Consider the following 27,011-nt stretch of genomic DNA (forward strand, 5'->3'; position numbering starts at 1 on the left):
ACCTTTTAAAGGCAAAGTATCATTTTGTTGATGTTTACACAGCAAAGATATTGACAGAACTAAGGATATTCATCTGTCTAGGAATATGTTTGATATTGCTAAGCAGTGTATAACTAATTGAGAAATAGATTATGTTTTGCCTTATTTTACAGTTCACTTGGCTGATGTGCAAAAGTCAAGGCTCATTCTACTTTTGCTATGCAACTACTTAGGTTAATATGGAGAGGGTTTTACTCTGTAAGACAGCTAAATGAAGTAATTGGCATAATAAAGTAGTACTTTATTGATCTGTTCAAAATGAGCATTTTGGCACATCTGAGATCAATGATTGCCTTAAAATTAATTAATTTATCTATTAGCATTATTGTACTGATTTGGTGTCATTTGTCTGCACCTTGAATTGAGTGAAGAAGAAACTAACATTTTTGATGCACTGGAATCCTGGAAGGCTGTTGGAAAGCAAGTGGATTCCAGGTGGCTGTTGCACCCAATAAAAAAAGAATAAATCAAACTTAGGGCAAAAGTGATTTGGGAGGTAATATGTTACTTATTTTACCTGTCAATTAAATTTTTCATAATTTCACTGAGTTTCAAAGCAACTCTGCTTTGGTGGAATCTGGGCAGTGTATTAATTGTCTCTCTCTTCAGTTGCACCACACCTCAGTAAAAGGTGCAGAATTAACTTGTTTAATTTGCATTGCATCAAAGTATGTTTACAACATGAAATGCATTTCCATTGCATTTTTGCTGTGACTGTTAATCGCTGAAGGCATAGAATGCTCTCAGATGTGAACATGAAAATATCCATTTTTATAAGCCACATTATATGAGCATATGAGCATCAAGGTGAGTTTTGTAGGTACTGGAGCAGAATGTTTCTTTACTTTTGTCATTTGTGTCAGAACCAAATGTTACTATATAAATATAGTGTAGACCGTTGCAGATTAAGACTTCCTGCCCCAGCAATCTTTTAATTTCAACCTCACGAGCAGCCCAGGTGCCCTTTTCACATTAGTGGTATTTCTGGCTCGAATTAAAATTTGTCAATTTACTTGCAAACTATGGGCGTTTTTTTTTGTGCTGTGAACTCTTACCCACAAGGATTTTGCTTTGAACTCTTGCAGCTGACGAGAGGGGGATATTTTCATGACCATCAGCCTAGGGTAGATTTAAGAACAGGTTGTCGACCCAACAGACCATGTTAAAATGTGCAGTGCCGCTTAGTCCCTTGGGTTGCCAACTCTGGATGGAATGTATTCTGGGAGGGTTTATTTCATTGACCTTCTGCCTCCAACCATCCCACCCCCACACTCCTGCCATTGGTCCTCTGTGTTCCAGAAACCATGGAGACCTCCGCATGGTTTCACCGAAGTTCGCACGCACTGCGGTCACATTACATCCTGGACATGTTGCAGCACTGCTGTTGCAAGTCTGGCCAGAGCGAAACGAGAAAAGAAAATGCCTCAAGTTTTCTCCCAGGTTGCTCACGGGAATGTCGGGAGATTAATCTTTATTTCTGGCAGACTCCAGGACAATCCGGGAGGGTTGGTAACCCTGTGGGTTCACCACCAGCATTTTTTTTTCCAAAAAGGAAAGTAATGATATAGTAGTTACTTTAATGGAAGGTAAAATAACATAGATAACTTCAAGACTTCTATGGTGGGACGGTTTGTTTTGTTGGGTGATGATGGGGGGTGGGGGTGGTCTCTTAATGTTTTGCTGCCTCCTAAAGATACATATAAATGAGCAATGCAGAATCTAGCCATCTTTGTGTAGTTCCATATTTCATAAGAGCCTGAAAGATGCAATAACTTAATTATAAGTATATATGATTATTGCACACATATTTGCACATGTTGATATTAGTAATAGTTAAAAGATATTTGTGTTTTGCTCCCTTTTATGCTTTTAACAAAGGTACAGTAAATGCTTATTTTGCTGTACGGTACTAATTCAGTATTTATAATTGCAACCTTTGACAACTCATTTTATGCATGCTATGTGTTATGTATGTTGTATACTGCATTCAGGGTTTTGTTTTTTGTTTTTTCTCCTCACCTACCTGCAATGTACTGCTGTTCCCATGATGCACTTCTGCTTGCTGTTTACCTGTATGTTAATACGCTTGAACCCCATTGGTCCATTGCCATCATATGCTCGCTGCCTGCTATTTAAGACTCAATCGGCTGCCAAATCTGTGAAACGACCCCTCGAGGCAACCTTTGACCTGGTACTTTGACCTTTCACCTTCTTGCTTTGCATGCACTGTAGCTGTAGTAAAATAGTACGATAACTTAATAGATTTTATTTTTAATTTTATTATAAACTTATTAGATGTTTGTTGGAAGGATATAATGTTCATACTAACTATGTGAACTGGTCATTAAAAAGCCACACTGTATTAAATGTAAAGTTATTTTTCTGAGTATCAGATGTTTGCTTTTTGCATTTCAGGTGTAGCAGCAAATAGCCTTCACTGCACACTATTGAGTGTACATATTGTAGTTTAAATTCATGATAATTAGTTTGATGTGTTTTGGTAGCATTGTAATGTGCGGATCTTGTACCTTTCTGCACTAATTAAATTGTTAACTGCATTCCCAAATCCCAATCTAGTGAAAGTATTTTCATTAAATGTATGTTTTTTGGTTAAGGAACAAGTTTAGGCTTTAAAATAATGCAGATTTATTTGTTGTGTAATGTAATACCACTAAATATCACAGCATAAAATTTGCTGCATTGTTTTGCTTTGCTAAAAAGCTACACTTGTACCTTTTACAGAAAGCCTGTCTTCAGACAAAAGCATTTTTATGCTATTTTGCCTAATATACTTTCAGTGCATGACAGGAATTTCATACTGTCTTCTCTATTTTCTGTGTTTATTGTACTTGTCTTACTAAATCCCTCATTCACAGGCCTTCCCACCTGGTGTTCTTCACCACTTACCAAAGAGACCAGCCCTTGAAAAAAGCAATGGCACCAGCACAATCTTTAATCCTAGTGTTTTGCACTACCAACAGGCTCTAGCCAATGCACAATTGCAGCAGCCAACATTTATTCCAACAGGTATGTCCTTTTACCCCTTATAAAATTGCACTGTTGACTTGATCAATTAAGATAATGTAGCCATTACTGCGTGAGTTAAATATTCAAAAGTATGTTTATGCTTGTTACACCTTACTTTGTTTGTTATTGCTAGCACTTACAACAGCATGCTACATGAAGTAGAATACTGTACTTAATTTATTCTGATAAGACAAGACCCATCAGATAACACCTTTGATGCTGTACAGTGAAACCTGTCCTTTGAATATTTCCTTTTGAAACTGGTTCAAATTATGTGAATCATTAATTTGTTTGGAATTATATCAAATGACTTCGAGGCAGGTTGTCTTTCTATACAGATGGTCTTTATGGATGGTTTCACTGTATTTTTCATCAAATTAAAAAATTCTTTTAATTACTTGTACAGCACTTTTGTGGTGGTAGGCTTACCCGGTGCAGTTTAAAAACAAATAATTTTAATGAGTCGTACAATGCATTGAAAGCAAAATCCCTGCATATTTGATTTAAAAAGATTGGACCATGTTAACCAGTAATACCTAACATATAAAAAGGTGCTGTGTTTTAGCATCTTTAAAGCTTACTGTTTTTCTTGGTGTTTATTTCTGTGCATAATAATGATTTGCAGCTTATTTCCTGTTTGGTGGCAGTAACCGGTTACCACCAATGGTAAACCTCCCTAACTACTGCTCCTGCCATTAAACGCCAATTAAAATATTCAAATGCCGTTTCCTGGCCATGTTCTATTTTTGAGAGATACTGTTGTGGAAATAAAGCCAGCTTTTACTTTCTGCTGATGTTTTAAAAACTGAGAAAATAGGAGATTTGTTGGTAGTTTTTCTCATCCTGATTGCCTTTTCTAGTCCATCCTAAGTGTAATCAATTACCACTACTAATTTCTCAGTTATTGCTAGTGATAACTTATTAATTGGAAAAAAGGAAAAGCCAGGGCAATAAATTTAAATATTGCCCATCACTTGCGCTGCCCCAGAAGCAAAAAACTGAGAGTCCCTGTTACAAGCCAAATTCTGCATTTATTGTCTGAACATTCACAACAGAATGGCACTGTTTTTCTACCAATTGCTATTCTTACCCAGAAGAACAAAAAATCTTGGTAATCTGTGAAAAGTTTAAATTTACTGACACTAGGCCTTCAAGATTATTTAATTAATATGATACGCCTTAAATATCCAGCTGCAATAAAAAAACTGTATTTTATGTGCAGTAGTTGACTCATTTAAATGTTATGGGGATAAAATCCTTATGAAAAGTGCTTGGCAATTTTTTTTGTTTACTTGCCATTTAATCATTGCATCAATATTTTGCAATCAGTACTTCATTGACACGGGATTAGATGCGTGGAACATTTCACCAACAACAGTGCTGCAAATTTGCTAAATATGATTCATTCAGAATTGCTAATTATATTTGGTATATGCTTTTGAAAAACTATACACCAAATTATTCTTTAAATTGAAAATAAATTGTTATTGCTGATAATCGAAACTATGCATAAAAATTCTTAGTCTTGATTATTTATATGAACGATTACTAACTAGGGGAGAGGAATCACAAATTAATGAGAATTAGTATTATGAATCTGTTTCTTCATACTTCATTTAGTAACATTCAATGTTATATCACAAATTAAAAATAGGCCCTTTAATATTTCAAAAGATGTTATTGTTTTGCTACTTCCATGTTGGAGGGAAATGTGCAGTCAAACATGGTCAGAATGAAATCGCCACCTAACATCTGTAAATAGATTTCTGTTTTCCAGCTTAGTCTCCAAAAGTTTTTGTTTTCAGGTGACATTGTCTCAAAGGGTATTAAAACTCAAACTAGCCCTATGTTCCACCTCTACCTTCTTTGCTTCACCACATGCACCATGCTCTGCTCTAATAATGTAACAAACATCAGTGTACTGTACATCCTCTGGATTGCCACAAAGACGTCTAAAAAGTATGCTCGTTATTTGGTGTAACACCTCTCTTACAAATTAATTGTTTAATGAGGTACAAGTGGAAAGAGGAACGTTTGGAGTTTTGAACTGGGCCTAGCAGTGTTAAAAACTAACCTTGAGATGGAAGTTTTGTGTATTTGTTCAAGATCTTGGCTTTGTGATCTAACACTAACATGCATTTGTTAACACTTTTTTTTTCTCCAAATTCACCTTTCTAAATGTTCTCCTGCATGATGGCAGGGTCGGTGTTTTGCATGACTCCTCCAGCTACAACTGTTGGTAGGTTTGATCTTTTGTTTCCTAACCTTGAATGTAATCAGATTTAATGAGATGCTCTTAGTCTTTTTTTAAAATTCATCCTAAACACTAGTTTGCTACGACTTTGGAAATATAGAATTAAAATCATTGAACCATTTCTTAGGTACAGTTAAACTGAATCTGAAAGTTAATTTTAATGTAGAACATAATAGAATTTTGTTTCACACCTCATTTTTGAACTACAATTTTAATCACTGTGGATTTTGACTCACCTGTAAGAGTTAGGGTAAGGTAATAAATTACTATTATTTTGAATAACAAAATCGCTGTAACAAATCACTGCATGCATTTCCTTATTGTTTTGAATAACTTGAATTTATTATGACTGACCTTTTGGAACAAAGACTGGCTGAGAAAATTACTTTTTCCTCCGTTCAGGCTAGGCGATGCTTATAATCCACACAAAGCAGTTTCTATAGTCTGAGAACATAGTTGGAAATGGAAAGCATATTGTAAAATTAGTGTGAAATCTGATTTTCCACAGTAAAACCCTTCTATATGTAAATATCTCTAAGCAACTTAGTTTTGCTTGATATCATTGAATCTATTTTAAGTAAGTTAGAGAATCAAGACTTAATATATTATATATCAGAGTCTCCCAGAGAATTTCAGGGAGGTACATTCTTAAAAGCTTTCCGTACTAATTTAACATAAAAAAAATTTGAATGCAATATTGAGTATGTTCCACCAATCTTTTGTCAAAAGATTTTAAGTCTGGGTGGGGAGTTGAAGAATATTTGTGGTCACTTTTTCCCATGCCCCTACCTTTCTATTGTGCATTCTCTGGGAAACCCTGATTATGTTGGCATTGGTCCTTTTAATTGTGATTGTAATAAGCTTTTTCCTTTCTCTTTTTTTTAATTTTCTCCCATGCTTCCTTGCTTTGCATTATGATTGCATGTCACCCGCTGGTGTAACCCCCTCCTCCCCACCACGATGGCTTTCTGCTATGTGATATCTGCCATGCCCAAAATACAACACGTCATGGTTGCCATGTGCCGCACCCTTCTGTTCATTGCTTCCATGGTTCCCTTCCTGAAAGTACCCTTGATGCACAGTGCTACGCCCGCCACTGTCTCTGCAGCAACAACACCTGCCACAAGCGTACCCTTCGCCGCAGCAGCTACAGCCAATCAGGTTTGCTCCTTTTACAGCTTTCTTTCATAAACCCCCCTCCCCCCCCCCCCCCCCCCCCACCCCCGACTCTAAACCAGTGCTCGTCAAACAACTTTCTACAATATTGCCGAGCTTATAAATTACCCGATTGCTGAAAAAAAAATTGAATAGTTGCAGAAGGCACTTGTTTAGAGTTGTCATTTTATCCCAGACAACAGTATGTTTTCGTGTGTTCTGTGCTGCATTATTTTTCATTAATTTCAACCTCGCTGTACTAATCTCATTTTTTGTTTAAAGTTCATTAAAACTAAGTTGCACTGTTGTTGCACCATGCAGCAAAACATAATTTATTAAGGAAATATTTTGTTGTGAATATAAAAGTTAGAAAATATTTCAGTGCTTCTAGACATGTTCCTTTTTTCCTGAACACGCCACCTATAATAGAGAACATTTGTTTTATTTTTTGAAGTATTGTATTCTTAATGTTCAGTGTAGATTTTTACTATTTTTCAAAACTAAACCACATGGCATGATGAGTCAATAGTGTTTTTTATATTGATATGTGTACAGACAAAGAATACAATGATGTTTGCGAAGATGCCTTTTAGAAATATATTCAGCGAAAGCAGTATTAGTGTTTACCTGCTGAGCAAGGAGGACAGTTTGTAAGTGGCAAAGCTACCTGCTCCTTAAAGCCACTGCCTCCATTGGATGAGTTTTGTCAATCCTTAAATGGGTTTCTGAATGGAGTTCAGAAGTGTAGTATGTGGAGTCTGCTTCAAGGGGAGGGGTGGAAAATTACTTTGACCAAACCTGCTGGATATTTACAGAACTCTGTTAATAGCAGTCAATAAGAATTCCACCACCCAGTAGGTCATACTTTCCCTGCTAGTGAAGAGAGGGAAGCTGATGACTGACCTCCAGAGCCTGTTGGTACTCCTTGCAACACACAGGTCTTTCTATTGTCTCAGTAACCATATTTATCCTGTTTCTGCAGCCTAACATGATACATAACATAAGATAAGGAAAAAAAGAGAAAATAAGGATAAATTAATGACTATAAAAATTGGTAGCTCTAGCTCCTGATAAGCGAGTTAATAACACAACTAAAATTTGGAATTAAATGCTTTTCTTTAACTTTGGTCTTTATTAAAGACAATAATGTACCATTTAAAATAGCATTTTCTCAATAGCATTTTGTGTATGCTTTCTTCTCTTCCCCATCCCTCTCTTTCCCTCCCCAACACCCTCAAAACACATTTGTTTTCCTATAGGTTCTTATACCTCAATTCTTGTATTAACCGGAGCTTCAAATTAAAATGGTAGCTACACTAAATAGGCCTGGGTACTGCCAACTGTTAATCTGCACTAATGTTACATACAAAAAAGCATGTATACCTGGTTTGATCAAAGCCTAACTGTCTTGCAGAAATGTTGATTTTTATCTTCAAAAAGATTGTATGATTAAGTTTAGAATGAAGGATGAGTAAAGTATTCATCTGAACAGTGGCTCATATGCTATTACAGGTGTTTGAATCCTTACGGTTCACTGGAATTTTGTACCTTTCCAACTTTCATAAAACAGCTGCAAAAAAGGCAGAAAATGTTCTAATACTAAATCTGAGAAAGTAGAAATGGTACAAGGTATCAAAACATTTATAGTTTTCTCTTAATAAAGCTCTACCTGGACCATAAGGAGTTCTAAAAGGAAGCTGATCTTCAGTACTTACCGTAGGCAGTCAGTGTCTCCTGCCTTCGATCTGATGTAGGGCAGCCGACAGCGCATGGGGATTCCCCCTGACATTCAGTTAATTCTACATTGCGGTGCCAGTGATGTCATTGGGCCATGACCCTGCCCGCCTTTTGCGGGAGCCTCGTCAATGGCCTGATTTGGGTTCGTAAAAATTTAAACGGCCGGGAAGTTGGGGGTTAGGGGGGTTAAAATCAGGATCAATGTATTAATTCCATTTGGGGTCAGAGGAGATGATGAGGCTAAGAGTGTCGCTAGGTTATGGAAGATCTTCAATGTGGAGCCATCAAAGGTGGTAGTTGGTTCAACTTGAGACTAAAGAAATAGTATCCTGCAATAATTTTACCTGCATTGAGTTTTATTTTTAACCCTTTCCATCCTTTTGTGTATTTTGACTAACCCATATTATAGGACCCTAGTTACCTCTTCAGATATTACTGCTTCTACCCCCACTTTGATATTGTCTCCAAATCTCAGCTTCTGAATACAGATTTTTAATGTAAACCACAAACAGTACAAGTCCTAATACTGATCCCTCCAGCACTCCAACAGGTACCTCCCTTAATTCTCACCCTGACATTACTTCCTGCAACATTGGCCGCTGCTTCCAAATTTCTTATCGATTTCTAGCTTTGTTCTTGAATTCCTATTTCTTTAATCCTAAGTAGCAAGTCTTTCACGTGTAACTTTGTCAAAGAATTTTTGGAAGTCTCGATTCAGTATATCTTAGTTCACTGTTTCAGCATTTAAAGCAAAGAAACCAATATCCAACATGTGTAAAATGAAAGTGTTACTTGATGCAGCTGGGTTGTTCTGAGACTAGGTCTTGGCAACATTGCTTGTGTCTTTTAAGTGGAGTTTAGCAGTACTACTTACTGACCTGCACCTTTTTTGGCCTAAATGTCCTTTGGTACATTTACTGGAGACCAAGTAGGTGATAATTGATTCTTCATTATTGACATTCTTATCCATAGTTTCTTTTTAACCCCAAGGAGGTTTTAAACAAAATGTATTTCTGATAATGGAATGCGTTAGTGCAGTGATGTACTGCTCAGTATGGTGGTAGGCTGCAGTTTCTCTCATGGGTGCTCCACGAGGAAAATAATCTTAATCAAGCTCTTAGATGGCAATTGTTGAAGTGAAGCTCAGCAATTTCTTGGCTTATAAACTCTTAGTTTTCTTGCTACTATATGGATATTTATATGCATTATGTTTAACTGTAGACATCAAGCGCAGCTCTTATTGGAAACTGGTTTTATTTCCAACAACTGGCATAATGGCCAACATCCACTGCCAGGCTATTCCATTCAGTTGATAACATGATGGCATCCTTACTGAAAGTTTAAATTTGTGACATAATTGCATATTACCAGAATTTAATCTCCAGTGGAGTTACAAGGAAATTATATATATTTAATTTTAAAAACTGTAATATCTGTTATGAAACTTCTGTCTTTACTGAGTGGAACTATTTGGATTATGTCAGATGAAACTTTTCTCTCCTTAATATACAAGCACGACATTAAAAGACATTTCAAAAAATTTACAGAACGTGTATTATCGTTCTCGGAAGTGCCCTACAGTTGTGGCCTAACAGTGATCGAATCTAATTTTAACAACATCTTGCTAATGTCATAAAGGTTAAACACACTTGTTTCTTTTAATATTATCCCATACCAAGAACATATTTTCAGAATCCCACATTGCAGGGGGGGGCGGATAAAAGTTGCGTTCTATCCATAGAACACATTGAGCATTCTGTTCTCATAAAATACAGACTATGTTGAGAAATGTGATGTTCCAGTACATTAATGTCCAGTGATGAAAATAGAATGATAGTATATTTCAAGGTAGGTTCCCAAAGAGAGAAAAAAAATAGGTATTTTAAGTAAGCAATCTATAACTTGAAAATGTTGTTATAATATAATCAGTGTACATTTCTGCCAACAGCAGGAAAAAATACATCTGGTTAATCAGACCAGAATAAATATCAAATCTAATGAAGCTGAAATGTTGTGTACGACTGTTAATCTCTTTGAGTGCGTCCTGGTTTTACCAGACTGGTGGGGGGGAAAAAAAAGCTGCAAGTTTTCATCATACTGCTATCACGGTGTTTGTGGAACTGATTTTATAACCTTCAGTTATGAGACTCAAATGAAAAATGTTAAAATAATGTGCCTATCTTAATATTTTTGGATATCTCTCAGCTGCTTTAAGATTTTTTTAAATACATTTTAAAATTGGATACTTTCTCAATAATTGCCAAGGTAACTTCAGTTTCAAAAACAGAGATGTGCTTGCTTAGCAGTTTATGCACATCAGTGTCCACTGTGTTTAGTCATTATGACCATAATGTTCCACTGCTTTTGTCGAAGCTTTTATATTGCTTATGCAGCTGCATAGAGTTTGCATGTCTTATTCTTGTTTCACTAAGGACACCAGCATTTAAATTTGCCCAGGGTACCTGTCCAGTATCGCAGCAGTTAATAGTAATGACAGTTATTACCAGAAGAGGTGCATCATCAGAAATAGTTCTCTTTCCCCACCACCCCGATTGTGCTTGCCTAGGTATACTATTACTCACTCTTAATTTCTTTATTTTTTTTTAAAAAGGCCAAGAAAATTAGCACTTACATTTATCAAATGAATCTTGTTGACAGTTGATTGAAAAATGTTCCTGACTAAGTTTTGGTTTGGATATCTGATGCAGAACATTTTCACAGTCATGCATAATTTAAATTTCCATCTTGAATCCAGAAGTTTAATGGTGCATCAACCATCTTAAGAAAGTCAACTTATTGTAATCATAGAAGGTTAATACAGATTAAGTTGAAAGCTATGAAAATCTTATCTACATCTTTTAATGTCTCCTTTGTTTTGTGTTTAAGACTGCCTATTTGTCATTGCAATGCAAAACTAAACCTAGCACTGTTTGCTTGTTATACTGACCTACCCTCTTCCCCTGTGGTATGTCTTCTTTCAACTAACTTTCTGTTCAACCTGCTAATACCCTATCCTTGTTCCAAGTGAGTGGAAGCTTTGCCCATCTGTCGTGACTTCAATTCGGGCCACTGTTCTTGCCTAAACTGCTGCTTTCTGAAACATGGGAAAGGTATGCTATAGTGATTCTGGCTAGACATGTGTTGCATTGTTAAACAATCCAGCTAGCAATGGAGAGAGCTGCTGCTGTTGTGCTTGCCATGTTCATAATGTTCTGTTCTATAATTATGTTAAGAGTGTCGCATCCTTTCACTGGCTGTAAAATGAAACTAGTCAAGAAGTAATCCATGTAGCACCTTTGTTATCAAATCATCTCATCCCTAATAACTGCATGAACTTAAAGCTTTAGGCAGTTACTGTATATATTTGCATTCTGATTGAGCATTAATATTTTGTTTGCTGTTATTTTTAAATGATTATTGAATAATATAGTTTCACACAACACTGGAGTGGTTTCAAAGTATCAGAGACAGAACTTTTAGGTTACTCTGAGAAATCTAAAGTTCAACAAATTTAAGAAATACATGGCATACAAAGAAAATAAATTGACTGACAGTTGTTTTAACAGTCAAATATTCTTCGAACATTTTGTTAGAAATGTTCGGAGGTTAATAAATTGAAAATGTGTACATTTGAAGTTCTTTTTAAGTACTTGCGTATTAGTAAGAAGGGAAATGTACTTTATTTTTTACCCATGTAGTCAATATAATTTGGCCAAAACAGTCTGAGGTAACTTATTGATCAGTAATATTGGAGTTTGCCTATTTTCTATTCTCATATGCCAGATATTGATTGCCTGTTTGAAGACATTTTGTCATATTAAAGAAAACGATAGGTTCTGAGGTAAAACTTTGGCAGCAACTATTTTTTCTTTTTAATCTATCTCTGCTATTTTCTCATCTAATTTTAATGTTGCACAAAATATTAATAATCCTGCTTTTTGTGAATTGATTCTGCTTCAACAGTACTCCATCTTTAACATCAATAATTTCATTTTTCTTACTTTTGTGATATTGTGATGTGAATCTCATGATCTGGCGCTGATTCTTTGTGCAGACTGGCTGTTTTTTTTCTAGTAAGAGATGTTCATTGATCTGCTCCCCAAATTTCCACTGAAGGTAATTCAAGGCTTGTAAAAATTGGGATATCAGAGAAATTCTTACACCATACATAACTCATTTTGCAGTTTCTTCAATTTACTTGACATTTTACCAATTTGAAAAAGTACCAATTAATGTTCCAGTTCTTATCCCTTCTCTCTAATATGCGTCAAAATCTTACATTGCAGTTAATGGGGGACATCAAACTGCAGTTTTTGACTTGTGCGTTAGCTAAGCGTGATAGGAGCATAGATCATATGGCTGGCACTGATTAATAGTAGCTCCCCAACAATAAAATGCACGACATTAACTATCCTCCACCAGCTTCAGTGCAGTTGGAGAAAGTCTTGAACTTTCTGTTCAAGGTGATGTGCAGTTTGTCAGAATAATGTGTGGCAGTTTCAGTTCAAGGGGAATTGGCCTCCTTTGTGCCACTGCTCTGGGAGAGAAGTCCACTGAGGCACATTGCTCAGCGAGACATCCTTGTCATCATGACTGAGTACCACACCAGTTGGTACATTTTATTCACTGAACAATTGGAGGAGGCTTCGCTGCCTTTTTTTTTGCAGAGTAGAGTTTCTCACCTTTTTCCCCCACCCCCCAGTAAGTGAGTAAGTAGCTTTACTTGCTTTCCTTTGTTATAATGCAGTAACTGACATACTATAGTAAGGTAATTTAATGATGGTCTCTAATCTATTGTGCTGATGCTTTCAGTTGAAAATTAGGCAACTGATCCAAATATGGGCTAGTGTGCAGGACAACTACTGGTAATAAGTTGGAAAACTCAAGTAAATTAAAGGATTTGTTTTAATTGGTAATTAAACGTAGAGCGTGTGTGTGATTACTTTGGCATATTGTCATGCAGTGAACTTTTGTTAGTTTTACAACCATGCAGAGAATGTAATATTAGCGATTCACAGGTGGTCATGTTTGGCACTGAAAGCAATTTTCAGAAAGTTATCAACTTTAAGTCTGATAAAGTTGTACTTTATCAGACTTAAAGGAATGGGCCTAATAATTCAGTCATTTCTTTCACTAAAAAAATGAATTATCCAACCATTTGAATTACAATGTAAGTAACAGCAAATTGGTTATTTAGTGCTTTAAAAAAATTATCATATAACTTAAATTAAGCAACTTTGAATTATGAGGGTTAGATGGCATTATGTTTCCTTAGAAGACTCTCAGCAAAATCAGATGCTCTGTCAATTAATGGCTTAAAAACGAACTGGATAATTATCTGGCTGGTGATGAAATTGAAGGTTATAAGGAATCATATATTCCGCAGGTGATGTTGGTTGCTGTGCTGGAGGGGATTAGGAGTGTGAAAGGGCAAGAGTGTCTGTAGGAAGTAAGCAGGCAAGAGTTTATTAATAGAAATGTGAGCGTGGATGAATATTCTGGGATTTTACCTAATTCCCTTTAGAGACCGGGGGATATCTGCGTAGACCTTTATTTGATTCAATGGGTGAGACAGAATCTCTGATGCGATGGATCTGTGCAAGGAACAGGTTTGATGATCCAAATGGCTACTGTTCCACGCTTTCAAATACATCATACTTTATTACAGATGCAAAACATTCTTGGGTGGGGATAGAGAATTTTAAGCAAATTGACTGGAGCTACAATTACCTGGATTCTCATAGGGTGTTTGAGACCTATAGCCTTTTTGCAGAGAAGCTTCCTTTGGGTTAAATACTTGAAGTCCTGCAGGAACAGAAGTGTGACTGAGAGGCCATGTGAACTTTGGATTTGTTTTTTTGAAAGGACAGGATCCCTAGTACTTAACACACTTGTGGTATAACAACAACAACTTGCATTTATATAGCGCCTTTAATGTAGTAAAACTTCCCAAAGTGCTTCACAACGTTTATCAGATAAAATTTGACATCGAGCCACAAAAGGAAACATTAGAATAGGTTGGTCACAGTTGTAGGTTTAAAGGAGCATCTTAAAGGAGGAGAGAGAGAGAGAGGAGGAGGGGTTTGGGAGCGAATTCCAGAGCTTAGGGTGCTGACTGCTGAAGGCATAAAAAATAGGAGCAGAAGTAGGTCACACAGCCCCTCGAGCCTGCTCCGCCATTCAATCAGATCATGGTTGATCTTCGACCTCAACTCCACTTTCCTGCCCGATCCCCATATCCCTTGATTTCCCCTAGAGTCCAAAAATCTACCTATCTCAGCCGTGAATATATTCAAAGATTCAGTATCCACAGCCTTCTGGGGTAGAGAATTCCAAAGATTCACAGCCCTCTGAGTGAAGAAATTCCTCCTCATCTCAGTCTTAAATGGCCAACCCCTTATCCTGAGACCATGCCCCCTAGTTATAGACACTCCAGCCATGGGAAACAGCCTTTCAGCATCTACCCTGTAAAGCCCCCTCATAATCTTATATGTTTCAATGAGATCACCTCTCATTCTTCTAAACTCCAGGGAGTATAGGCCCATTCTACTCAACCTCTCTTCATAGGACAACCCTCTGATCCCAGGAATCAATCTAGTGAACCTTCGTTGCACCGCCTCTAAGACAAGTATATCCTTCCTTAGATAAGGAGACCAAAACTGTACTCAGTACTCCAGGTGAGGTCTCGCCAAAGCCCTGTACGATTTTAGTAAGACTTTATTACTCTTGTACTCCAACCCCCTTGCAATAAAGGCCAACATTCCATTTGTTTTCCTAATTGCCTGCTGTACCTGCATGCTAACTTTATGTTTCTTGTATGAGGACACCCAAGTCTCTCTGAACACCAACATTTAATAGTTTCTCACCATTTAAAAAATATTCTGTTTTTCTATTCCTCCTACCAGAGTGAATAACCTCACATTTCCCTACATTATACTCCATCTGCCACCTTCTTGCCCACTCACTTAACCTGTCTATATCCCTTTGCAGACTCTTTGTGTCCTCCTCACAGCTTACTTTCCCACCTAGCTTTGTATCATCAGCAAACTTGGATACATTACACTCGGTCCCTTCATCTAAGTCATTAATATAGATTGGAAACAGCTGAGGCCCAAGCACTGATCCTTGCGGCACCCCACTAGTTACAGCCTGCCAACCTGAAAATGACCCACTTATCCCTACTCTGTTTTCCAGTCCGTTAACCAATCCTCTATCCATGTTAATATGTTATCCCCAACCCCATGAGCTATTATCTTGTATAACAACCTTTTGTGTGGCACCTTATCGAATGCCTTTTGAAAATCCAAATATATGACATCCACTGGTTCCCCTTTATCTACCCTGCTAGTTACATCCTCAAAAAACTTTTTTTTTAAATTGTCAAACACTATTTCCCTTTCATAAAACCACGTTGACTTTTTTTTCTAAGTGCCCTGTTACCACTTCCTTAATAATGGCTGGCAATGATGGAGTGATGAAAATCAGGGATGTGCAAGAGGCCAGAATTGGAGGAGTGCAGAGATCTGGGAGGGTTGTAGGGCTGGAGGAGTTTAGTCAACATCTGTGGCATTACTACAGAGAGTCAAGACCAAAGGTAATCTTCTAATGAAGCAGGATTAGAAAGAGGGGGATAATTGGATCTGGCTTAACTCAGTCCCATTTCTTACAATCTGTCCTTATTTTTATATTTCCATTATAAATTCCCATGTCCGCATTTATGATGGAAACTGCCTATGTAAACTTGTCGAGCTGTAATGACACCTTCCTGCCAGTGTTTGGTTTATGCGTTAAATCTGCAAATATAAAAATTTAATTAAGTTCTGAGAAAGTGAAGAAAACTATGAAGCATGATAATTAATTGAACATGAAAGGTTAAATAAATTAATATATCACGAGAGGGGAATGATTTAATTGTTGGTCAGTAGGTTCGTGGTGGCAGTCAACGAATTATTCATTTTAATTTAATATTTAGAGACTTTAGATTTGATATTGGGAATGATAGGTGTAGATTAATTAAACTGGGCAAATTAATTTGGTGCAAAGATGGAACAATTTGTTGATTTAATAGTTAGCAGATTAAGGAAGATTACCTAATTTATTTTTGAACTGGCACTTTGTGGTTTAGAAATGGAGTATTTATTGATGGAGTTGGTAGATAGTCTGAGTGCAGAGTAGGCCGGGTGGGCCTACTTTGTGAAACTGGTGGTACGGGGGCTGAGTGTTCAAAACATTAATACAATTAGTTAATAGAGGTCATGAACAGTGATAAATAGACAGTATTCCTTCTGCTATATTATGAAATGTTTCTTTAACACTTAACAGTAAAATATATATTTTGTCCATTTAAAAGTAGATTAAAATAATAGAAATACTTATTTATGCAAGTTTTTGTGGAGGCCATATACAGTAATTGCTCTAATATTATGAATTGTTTCTGTACAGCAAATGAGAAGTAGAAACCTCTTGAAGGTTTTTAAGTCACCAGTGAATAGCCTGCAGGCAGTTGCTCAAGGTTGAACAGAACATCCTTGCACTGTAATTTTGCTCACTGGAAACAGAACAAGCCCTCTCAGGTCCTCTGGTCAGCAGGATGTTAATAAAGCCCGGCCTTTAAATTGACCAGACCTCCCACTGCAACTCCCAACAGGCATTTCATCTCCTTCCCACCCACAGGTCAAAAATCCCCCATAGTCTTTTTATGGTTTGACAGATCTCCCTTTCCCTCATGCCTTGCTCCCCATCTAATTATTTTACACTTATCCACAATTGAGCTGTCTTTTTCCTTTGACTCAGTTATTGAAAAGGTTTAAGTTCTTCTGAATCTGGTAGCATTGTTCCTACTCCAATGTCCTGCCTTGTTTTTCTTTGTATCATCTGGAAATTTTGATTACTTATATAGAAGTTACAGCACAGAAACAGGCCATTCAGCCCAACTGGTGTACGCCGTTGTTTATGCTCCACCCTACTTCATCTTACCCTATCATTCTATTCCTTTCTCCCTTATGTACTTATCTAGCTGCCCCTTAAATGCATCTTTGCTATTTGCCTCAACCACTCCATGTGGTAGCGAGTTCCACATTCTAACCACTCTCTGGGTAAAGAAGTTTCTCCTGAATTCCTTATTGGATTATCAGTGACTATCTTATATTTATGTCTTTCTAGTTTTGGACTCCCTCACAAGTGGAAACATCTTCCCCACGTCTACCCTATTGAACCCCTTCATAATTTTAAAGACATCTATTAGGTCACCTCTCAGCCTTCTCTTTTCTAGAGAAAAGAGCCCCCAGCCTGTCTTTCCTGATAGTTATAACCTCTCAGTTCTATATCTGATTTGAGCCATTCATTTAAAATAACGATTGTCTCCTGGGTACTCCACTCATCATCTTCTATACTGAGAATTTCCCTTCCTACTTATTTTCCTGCTTTTAAGCCAATTGTGAATCCAGTGCTAGCCTATGTCTCCTATTCTGTAACTCTGTACTTTTCACTTATTGAAATTGCATGTACACATGCCTCTGGTACAATCTGTTTAAGGCCCAATCGCATTTCTGTTCTTCAATAGTATGCAGAGAACTGCATTTTATCAGCTCTTAACACTCACAGTAAGCACATTTTATGCTGTGAAAACTTAATTTGTTGGCATAAAGCTTAATTTAGTGTTGCAAAATTAATTTTAGAAATTGTATTTATTGCACATTTTAGTACCACTGCTGTCTACCAACACAAGCATGCAATTGTAAAAATGCTGTAAAGTACTGTGACTATCCTGACATAGCAATGATATTTATGTTTTAAAAAAAAAATCTTGGTAACATTGCTTGTGCATTTGTTTGTCATTTACTTTCACTCCATATAAGAAAAGTTTCTCTATATTGAAGAACCTTGACCGTGTTACAGTAAACATTTTGCACACAAAAGCAAAGGGTTAAATGATGCTACTTGAAATTGCATTAAAACGAAAATGAAGATAACATTAAATCAGAATTGTGAAATAAACATGCACCTTGCCAATGGTCGTTTTCATGGCCTGATTTCTATTTTCACTGGTCTGAAACTATGAATGTTAAAGGACTGAAGTTTCTTGATGAGGCAAAAACAGTGATGTGCATTCCTCTCAGGGCTTACAAGTACATAACAAGTATCCTAAATAATTTTTTACTTGTCAAACGTCACATCCGTCATGGTGGAAGGGGTTCCTCCAGGCTAGTGCCAATGACAGACAAATCTGGCACCCTTCAACAAACCCACAAGGGCATTCTTGGGTTCTAGAAAGAGCAGAGTTTTCCAAGTACCCTGACCAAAATTTATCCCTTAACCAACATCACTAAGAAAAACAAATGATCTGATCATTGATCTTATTGTTTGCAGGACCTTGCTGTGTGCAAACTGGCCTACTGTGTTTGCCTACTTAACAGAAACTACACTTAAAAAGTACTTCATTGGCTGTGAAATACCTTGGATGTCCTGAGGACATGAACAGCACCATATAAATGCAAGATCTTTCTATTATACTGAGTTGCTGTCCAACCTAACAGGTTACAGTAGGGAGATCCGTCAGTAGAGCAATAGAAGAAGTTAGCAGAATGTTCTGCAGAAAGAGGGGCTTAATGAAACACTTGGAGGAAGTAGAACCTGCTAGCTGATTAAGGCAATGGCTTGGATAATGGTAATGCTAAATTCTGAGAAGCTGCTTCAGAAAAGGTCGTGGAGATCCATTCCAAGCATCGCTGACTTATCTCAGAAATGCCCTGCTGAAGTTGAGGTATAGGATCTTGCTGGTGTGCATGTACATGGTACTCCAGAGCATAACTGTGGGCTCTATCTACAAGAAGGGAGATCCTAGTGAGGTCAAGAACTACTGAGCAATTTCACACACATCAGTGGCTTTTAAAGTGATTCTTCAGGTTTTCATGCCACATATATCAACTGCATTGGAAACCCACGGTGTAATGAGAAATGGGTTCGATCTCGTCTTCGTGAGGTGTGCGCAGACCAGGAAATGTGAAGACCAGGTTATCCAAGATTGCCAAATATTACATTGCTTTCATAGGGCTTTTAATGTGGTGCCTAATACTGCACTCATGAAGAAGATGGAATTATGAGAGTGCATGGCCAAATCTTGGATTATTTTTTTCCTGGAATGTGCTTTGGCAAGCTGAGTATTTCTCTTGGAAGGTCAAGAAGATCACTCTCACCCATCCTATTCAGTGTCTTCATTAATTGGTGTTGGTTGGCAATATAATTACAGTCTCAGATTATCTGTTCCAGGTATTTCTGAAAGAACTGATGTATCCTGTCTGCTAGTGATACTATATTGGCAGGCTCACTTAAAGAATTAGTTGTTTCACTTGCCATCTTGAACATTGGGATATGACTCTTCATGTCCTAAAATATAGTATTATGGCTCTGCAGAGCTCGAGATGATCTTAAAGCTATCGATTGGAAGATATAAACAGCATCTTGCCCATTTGTTAATTCATATCTGTATCTAGGGGTTCTCCTGCATCCCAACTTTAGATTGGTTACAGTTCTTTGGCACCATGCTGATCAAGGGCAAAGGACAGATTAGAATGACTTTTCTGTGCAGTGGCAACAAAGTCCCATTCAGGTTAAGCTTGTGGTGTTATAAGATGTATGCTCAAACATTTCACCTTCATGGTTTGAAACTGCTACGTATGCATTGGAAGAGCTGCCTTTGGCCTATGTGCAAGATTCAGAACTGACTGAATTTGTGGCAAAGAAGGAAATGGAGTCAGCCTTATGGTGGCCATAACTCTTTGCTTACATCATGACCTGGATTAAGCAGTTTGTAATGAATAATTCTGGTATATAGCTTTGGACTTGGTCATCTAGATCATCAGCGTGGATGGTATGCCGCAAACTGTCCTGTATAGGTCCTTCCACCACTCCCCTTTGTGTGAAGAAGTGTTTCCTGACATCACCCCGAACGGCCCAGCTCTGATTTTAAGGTTATGCCCCTTTGTTCTGGACTCCCCCGCCAGAGGAAATAGGGTAGATCGAGAGAAACTATCAACTCATTTAATCATCTTGAACACCTCAATTGGATCACCCCTTAATCTTCTATGCTCAAGGGAGTACAAGCCTAGTTTATGCAACCTGTCCTAGTTTAACCCTTTAGCCCCTGTATCATTTTAATGATTTCTCAGTACTTTCCCACCTAACAAGGGCTCAAACTGTGTTTTTCAGTTGTTTGATGACCATCTACTTGGAAGGAGGTAAGCCTGACTAACTCATTAACCCAATACTTGAGCTGGGCATGTTTTTCCAAGATTACAGTATTGTTAATTATTGACCAGTCTGGGTCATCAGTAGAACCTGTAGAGGTAGACCAGTCACTCTGAAATGGGATTCTTCACCCTTAATAACCTTACAAACCAGTGCCCTAACAGATGGGGTGGTCCTAGTTGAAGCAGTGGGAAGCTAACCAATCCCCTGTGCTGCTAAGCTGCATGATTTTTGATGGTTAAATTCCAGCAGTACCTCAGTGTGCACTTGTGGGTCCTCGGGTTTTAGCTACTTCCAATTTGTAGCGCTGTTCTCCAAGCTTAGGTAAGTGGGGTATGTCCCAGAGGGAAAGATAGTGTGCACTAATCAGGCAAACAGAATCTCTGCTTATGTGGATTTCCTAGTAGTTTGTTTACAACTAATATAGAAGATTAAGGGTTAATCTAATTGAGCTGTTTAAGATGATCAAATGAGTTGATAGTTTCTCTGTATTTACCCTATTTCCTCTGGTGTGGAAGTCTAGAACCAGGAGGCATAACCTTAAAATTAGAGCTAGGCAATTCAGGGGTGATGTCAGAAAACATTTCTTCACATAAAGGGTAGTGGAAATCTGGAAAACCCTTCCCCCAAAAAGCTGTTGAGGCTGGGGGTCAATAGAAAATTTCAAAAATGAGTTTGATAGATTTCTGTTAGGCAAGGGTATTAAGGGTTACAGAACCAAGGTGGGCAGATGGAGTTAAGATACAGATCAGCCATCATCTAATTGAATGGCGGAACAGGCTCGGGGCTGAATGGCCTACTCCTGTTCCTACGTTCCCATGACTCATTATCATCTTGATGAGTTTCCAACCAAATCTGGCTGACGAAAACAGAGTGCAGTCATTTTCCTGTATCCAGTGTAATGGAGGTTTAAACCTGAGTTTACTGAAAGTGTTAAGACAGTGTTCCTTGTTTTCTTAGTGCTGTACAAATTGCATTACAAGAGTAGTCCATAGTAAGATTTCGAAGAACGTGTCATCATTTTTAGACCTGTAGAGATTCTTCTGTCCCCAGTTGGGCATTTGAATTACAGTAGTGTTGTTACAATCCTCCAGTTTGAGATTGAGAATTATAGTTCTGTACAAAATGAATAATGGGTAGTAGTTCCTAAATATGATTTTCTAGAAACAGTAGTGATCAGAAGACATTATCATGCAACACTTGCATGTGTGTGTGATCTCCGTAACAACCTGCATGTTTTGTTTGAAGTGATCAGGACAATTTATTGCTGTGTTTTTTTTGAGGGGGTTGTACGTCATTGCAAATATTTGGATAGCTGTATTATATTAAAACTCGCTAAAATCTTTCTTTTATATCTCTAACAGATCATACTGAAATAATAAACGAGAGGCAAATGGATTCCCAGGACATCTCTATGGAAACTCACGAACAAGCTTACTGTAAATACTATCCTCTTCCCTCCCCACCTGCATCTATATTAGGCTTACCACAGCCAGCATGCTAACCAAATTAAGACAAATTCTATTTAGATTAAATAAGAATACAAAATCTTGATGGAAAATGCATTATAAAATTTAAGGATATAGATGAGTTCAGACACGTATTTAATATTCATATATCCTGTAAATAGCCCTAGCACTAAGACAAATGTTACAATCAAAGAAAAGTTAATCTACTTTCTGATGTCTCATTTTGTGGAGATGTATCACCATTACATTCTGTAAAGAGTGTGATGTGGTTATATTGTTAATAATCTGTTGTCTGAGATCATTGTGTACAAAAACAGCACCTGCAGGGTTGGAAGAATCCCTACAGACATTTCTGGACACGACAGTACTCCCAACCAAACCCATTTTGCGGGTTACCGTGTAAAATAGAATGAGTTTTTAAACCTTTAGTAGTAGCCTAATTAATCACTGTTCTTATATGGAAAATATAGCATTTGATCAATATTGATCATAATCAGTTTTTAAAAAAAAACATGAGCAGTGACTTTTAAGAAAACTACAATAACATTTTAAGTGGACATGAAAGGTATAAAGAAACTTTAGGAGATAAGGATCATATTAATCTGATATATTGCACAGAAATAATTTGTCTGATCATGTCAAAAAGTTTGTTGTATTGTATTTAGATTGTTGATGCTCTTGATGCCTTTAGCTAATGTGAGCAAACCATGAAAGGAAGTCTTCCAATGCAATGCAGTCAGTTTTGGATAGCTATTTCCTACATTGGCATCAGAAGTTAGAGGATTGTTTCATTTGCTGAGGCAACTTATATCAAAGTTTGATGAATCGTATCTAAATCTTAGTCAAGTTCTTGGCACCAATCCCTATAATCGTAAGCAGGGTTAGCGCTGTGGAGAATATGGCTAGCTAAAAAGTCAGGGGAGGATTATTTGTCAAGACGAATTGATATCCGTTTCACTGCAGCTATAGTTCAGTTCGCCCACCATATTTACTGTGTTACCAAAGATTCTTCCAACTCTGAAAGATACACTATATTATAAAGTCATTTATAATCTAGTACACGATATATGTAACAGTGCCTAAAAAAAAAGGGAGGGTGGGACAATTATTCAAAAGTATGTGCAAAGTGTAAGTTGTACCAAAATTGTATTTTGTGTGTTTTCTCATGTTAGCAAAGCAGACTGAATCAGCTGGCACAATTTGACAAAAATCTAGTTGGTGTGTATGATGAGAAAAATTAACTTTTTTAAAAAATGATTATTCTTTTTCTAACAAAAGGCTGTTCCCAAATAAAATTGCACCCTAATTTCACTAATGTTTTACTAGCAACAGTGCAAAGATGGGGACCGGTGATTTAAAAAAAATAAAAAAATTAAATCCTAAGACTGTAAATCTTACAAATTTATTGTCTTTATTTTACAAGTCACATAATCTAATAGTGACTCTAATATAAGGTTTAGAAGAGGCATTGAATATAATAGAACACTGTTCAACAAAATTAAGTTGTAATATCTAAAAATGAAAGAGATTACACAAAAGGCCAGCTCGATACTGTAGTATAACCATGAATTCTAGCATCATGTTGATTTTAGCACCAGTAGAGCAATCAGTAACCACAATAAAATCAGAATATAGCAGACACAAAAAAAACTATGACTTGGCAATTGTCTTTTTATTATTATAGTTTATATTTAAAGAATGCTTGTTTAAAGCCTTAGCTAAATCCATCCAGTGTAATGATTAGAAATTAGTTAATAGTTTGATCAGGATCTTTATTGTGTTGAAAGTATATCCCATTTTCATAGGTTTATCTTTTTATAAGATTGGTTTTATGATATGAAATGTTTATGGTTTTATAGTAGAATTGATCTTAAAGATAATGTGTAATATTGTTTTTTTTTCTTTGTTAAACCTTTTTCTTATTGATGATTAGTAGAAGTAGCTTTTTTTTTTAATCCTACTCTTATACTACACATGTGGAGCTCAATCAATTACAAGTCAAATGGGCCTGTGGTTCTACAATGTTAAAATACACCATTAACAAATAGGAAATTGTATCTGAGACGTTCAAATGTCTAAAGCAGGATACCTGTTGTGATTAGTTCAACAGCTATTATGTCATAATAAATTCCTCGGTGTGTTTTGATTTTAAAAGCTAGGTTTCCGAATTCCGTGTATACTCATTATCCATCAAAATTATGTGTTTTTTTTCTCTGTATAGCAGGACAATATTTTCCTCAAATTTATGATGTAATAGCAATAATTTGTTATGAAATAGTGTACTTAGCTTAAAAGCTTGTTGCACTACAGTAAAAATGCCTCACTTCATGGCCATAGCACTTATCCAGCGCACTTAGTTTTTAAGGCCTCATACTCCACCTCGTAACACACTTTATTGCCTAATTAGAATTTTACATGTATAAGTTGAACTTTAAGATGAAATGATTATATGTCACAATAATGGCATGATACATGTGTAACATTTTAGATCTGTGTAAGTTTTTTTAATTTTAAGAATAGATTAACTTTTTACATCAGCTTTTCCAACCGACCACATGGGCCATTTGACCTACAGATATTGGCGTTTCGTCATCTGTGTACTGTCGGATGGTAAATTATTGATATCGTTTGAATATTTTCAAAAATATGCACCCAAAGAACATTTGGTTCTGTGTTCTCCTCCTAAAAGGGTTTGTTGTTTCTGAAGTGTTATGACTGCCTGAGTTGACATGCAGCTGAAAAATTTGATCCTGGTGATGTACAAATATGTATAACATATCTTGTTGCACTTATGTACATAGTAAATATGTAATAAAGCTGTCTTTACATTGTAAAACGAGCAAGAGGTTTTTAAATAAAAACTAAATCCTCCGTTCAAAGCGTTGTCATGAGAGAGGCAGTTGTGCGTGAATTGTAACTGTTTACTGAAATATAATATATTTCTTGTTGGAATTCTTAGCAGTTAACGCTTGTACTGTATTTTTAAAAACTATATATAAAGATTGTATGCTGCAATTTTTGTTGAGAAATGAACTTTCAAGCCTCTGTTGGGGTGTACTAACTATACTTAATCTCTTGTGCTTGAAGCTTTGAGCAACACTGAAAGATAAAATATTCAAACATATCATAAAAGCCTGACAGTCAAACAGAATCCCTCCCTAGAACAGAAAATTTTTAATTAAACGAGAAAAAAAATCTCAAAAGACCAAACTGAAAGCCATTTGTGTTCCCTTTCACTAAGTTATTTACAATTTTACTGGATTGTAATGGCAAGAATTACTTTGCCAGGCACCACATTTAGGCCAACATGAAAGAGTCATGGTAGTTTGTAGTCACTTTTATGTGATTTCTGATATTAATTGCTCTGGTCAGAAAACAATCCATTAGGTTTAGGTTGGAAATCATTACACGGGCTGTTTTGGCGCCTGGAAAATGTACAGATCAATATTTCAGAAAACCGGTTTGAAACCTACTAGTGACAGCGGCCAAATAAGCTTTCTAGCCGTGGTATTTGGTGAATCTTAACAGTTGAAGAATGTAATAGCTCCACACACACAGACGGAGCACAGTTAGTGATTCTCGTGCCATAGATGTCGTAATATGTCACTTTGCGATGAAATTGATTTGTACGTACACAGCTTCTCCACTTCCCAGGTATACAGTACTGACTTTTTTTCTGTAATACTGCCAGATTATACTGTTTATGCTTCAGTTATGTTATTTGTTGAATGATTCACTGTTTTTATTTCCTAAAATACAACTGTTTGGTTTATGGCCATTGAGGGGAAAATAAAGAAATATTTGGGAAAAAAAATTGTTGTATTTTTTTCAGGGACGTTGGCAATCCATTCGTACACAGAATTGTCAACTCTGCGTGTATCAGATGATTCTTTCATTATGCTTCACATACTAACTATATCATCGTTTAACATGAGCAATCCAAAGCGTTCTTTTTAAGCTGGTTAGCCAAGCCAGTTTTTTTTTAAAACTTTAGTTGTGTTTGCCCCTTGCTTAGACTGGGTTTTAAAAACATTACGCCTATCACAGGCTCTTCTAAATTTTAAATAGCTATGATTGCTTGACAATACCCACTTTGATCAATGTGTGCTAAATTGGACTGATTTAAGAAACCAGATTTAAAATTTTCTTTTTACTGCAAAATTACCCATGTAATACCACCTCAACCAATCTAGTGTCTGTAATAATGCAGATATTTGTATACTTGTATTTTGGTTGCTTTCTCATATTGCTAATAGAGAGCTTCCCTGACATGAACCTGGCTGTTAGGAAATTAGCAGAGAATATGGTGGTTTCACCTATTAGTTTGCATGTGAGGGCATCATTACCGATAATGTGAAGTGGCACCAATTCCAAAATTAGACACGAGAGGGCAGCAGTTGGCACCTGACTTCTTGGAGTCAGATGAGGATAAAGGAGCTGGCAAAATTCTATTGGGGAAGGAACACCCGGTTTCTCCTTTCTCTGGTCATTGAACTGACTGCATCTAAATGGTCCATGGTCGACTTATCACAAACCCATCTCAAGAGCACATGCTAAGCCTCACATGTCACCCCTCTGACAGGTCTTAATGCTCATATCTCTGACAGAAAAGATATGGGACTATGTAAGACTGTCATGGAATGAGGGAGGATCCTTGCTAAACATTTGTTGAAGAATATACCGTACTATTGAAAGAATTCCATCTATCCCCCCCCCCCCCCCCCCCCAAATGTCAACGTTCAAACATCTGGAACCCCGACACTCAAGGAAGCGTGCAGTAGAACAACAACTTGCATTTATATAGCGCCTTTGACATAGTAAAACGTCCCCAAGCCGCTGAAGGCACCACCGCCCAATGGTGGAGCGAAGGAATTTGGGGATGCGCAAGAGGCCAGAATTGGAGGAGAGCAATAGGGCTGGAGGGGGTTAGAGATTTCGATGGTCCTCCTTCAAACAAACTAAAGTTGGATTTTTTTTTTTGAAGGCCAAAAGGAAGCGGGGGGCACAAATTAACCCAAATTACACTATAGTACCTCTTCCCAGCTGTGATGCTGGGAATACCATTACTTCACCCCACCAACCCC

At 37.0% G+C, this 27,011-nt stretch overlaps 1 protein-coding gene across 15 annotated transcripts in view; it reads left to right on the forward strand.

Moving 5' to 3' along the window:
* Positions 1–25,741, forward strand: part of mbnl2 (muscleblind-like splicing regulator 2) — a 104,425-nt gene extending 78,684 nt beyond the window's left edge. For 5 of the 15 annotated variants that reach the window (XM_067986559.1, XM_067986557.1, XM_067986562.1 and 2 more), the window contains exons 6-9: positions 2,177–2,230; positions 2,916–3,066; positions 5,267–5,305; positions 21,823–25,741. In XM_067986559.1, coding sequence (XP_067842660.1) covers positions 2,177–2,230; positions 2,916–3,066; positions 5,267–5,305; positions 21,823–21,962 — 384 coding nt within the window. In that variant the 3' untranslated portion in view covers positions 21,963–25,741. Of the gene's footprint in view, positions 1–2,176; positions 2,231–2,915; positions 3,067–5,266; positions 5,306–6,386; positions 6,482–20,419; positions 20,449–21,822 lie in introns of all 15 variants that reach the window. The other 10 variants (XM_067986563.1, XM_067986564.1, XM_067986566.1 and 7 more) reach the window with 10 other exon arrangements.
* Positions 25,742–27,011: the final 1,270 nt, after the last annotated feature.

The sequence above is a fragment of the Heptranchias perlo genome, chromosome 6, assembly GCF_035084215.1.
Source record: "Heptranchias perlo isolate sHepPer1 chromosome 6, sHepPer1.hap1, whole genome shotgun sequence".
Lineage (NCBI taxonomy): Eukaryota > Metazoa > Chordata > Chondrichthyes > Hexanchiformes > Hexanchidae > Heptranchias > Heptranchias perlo.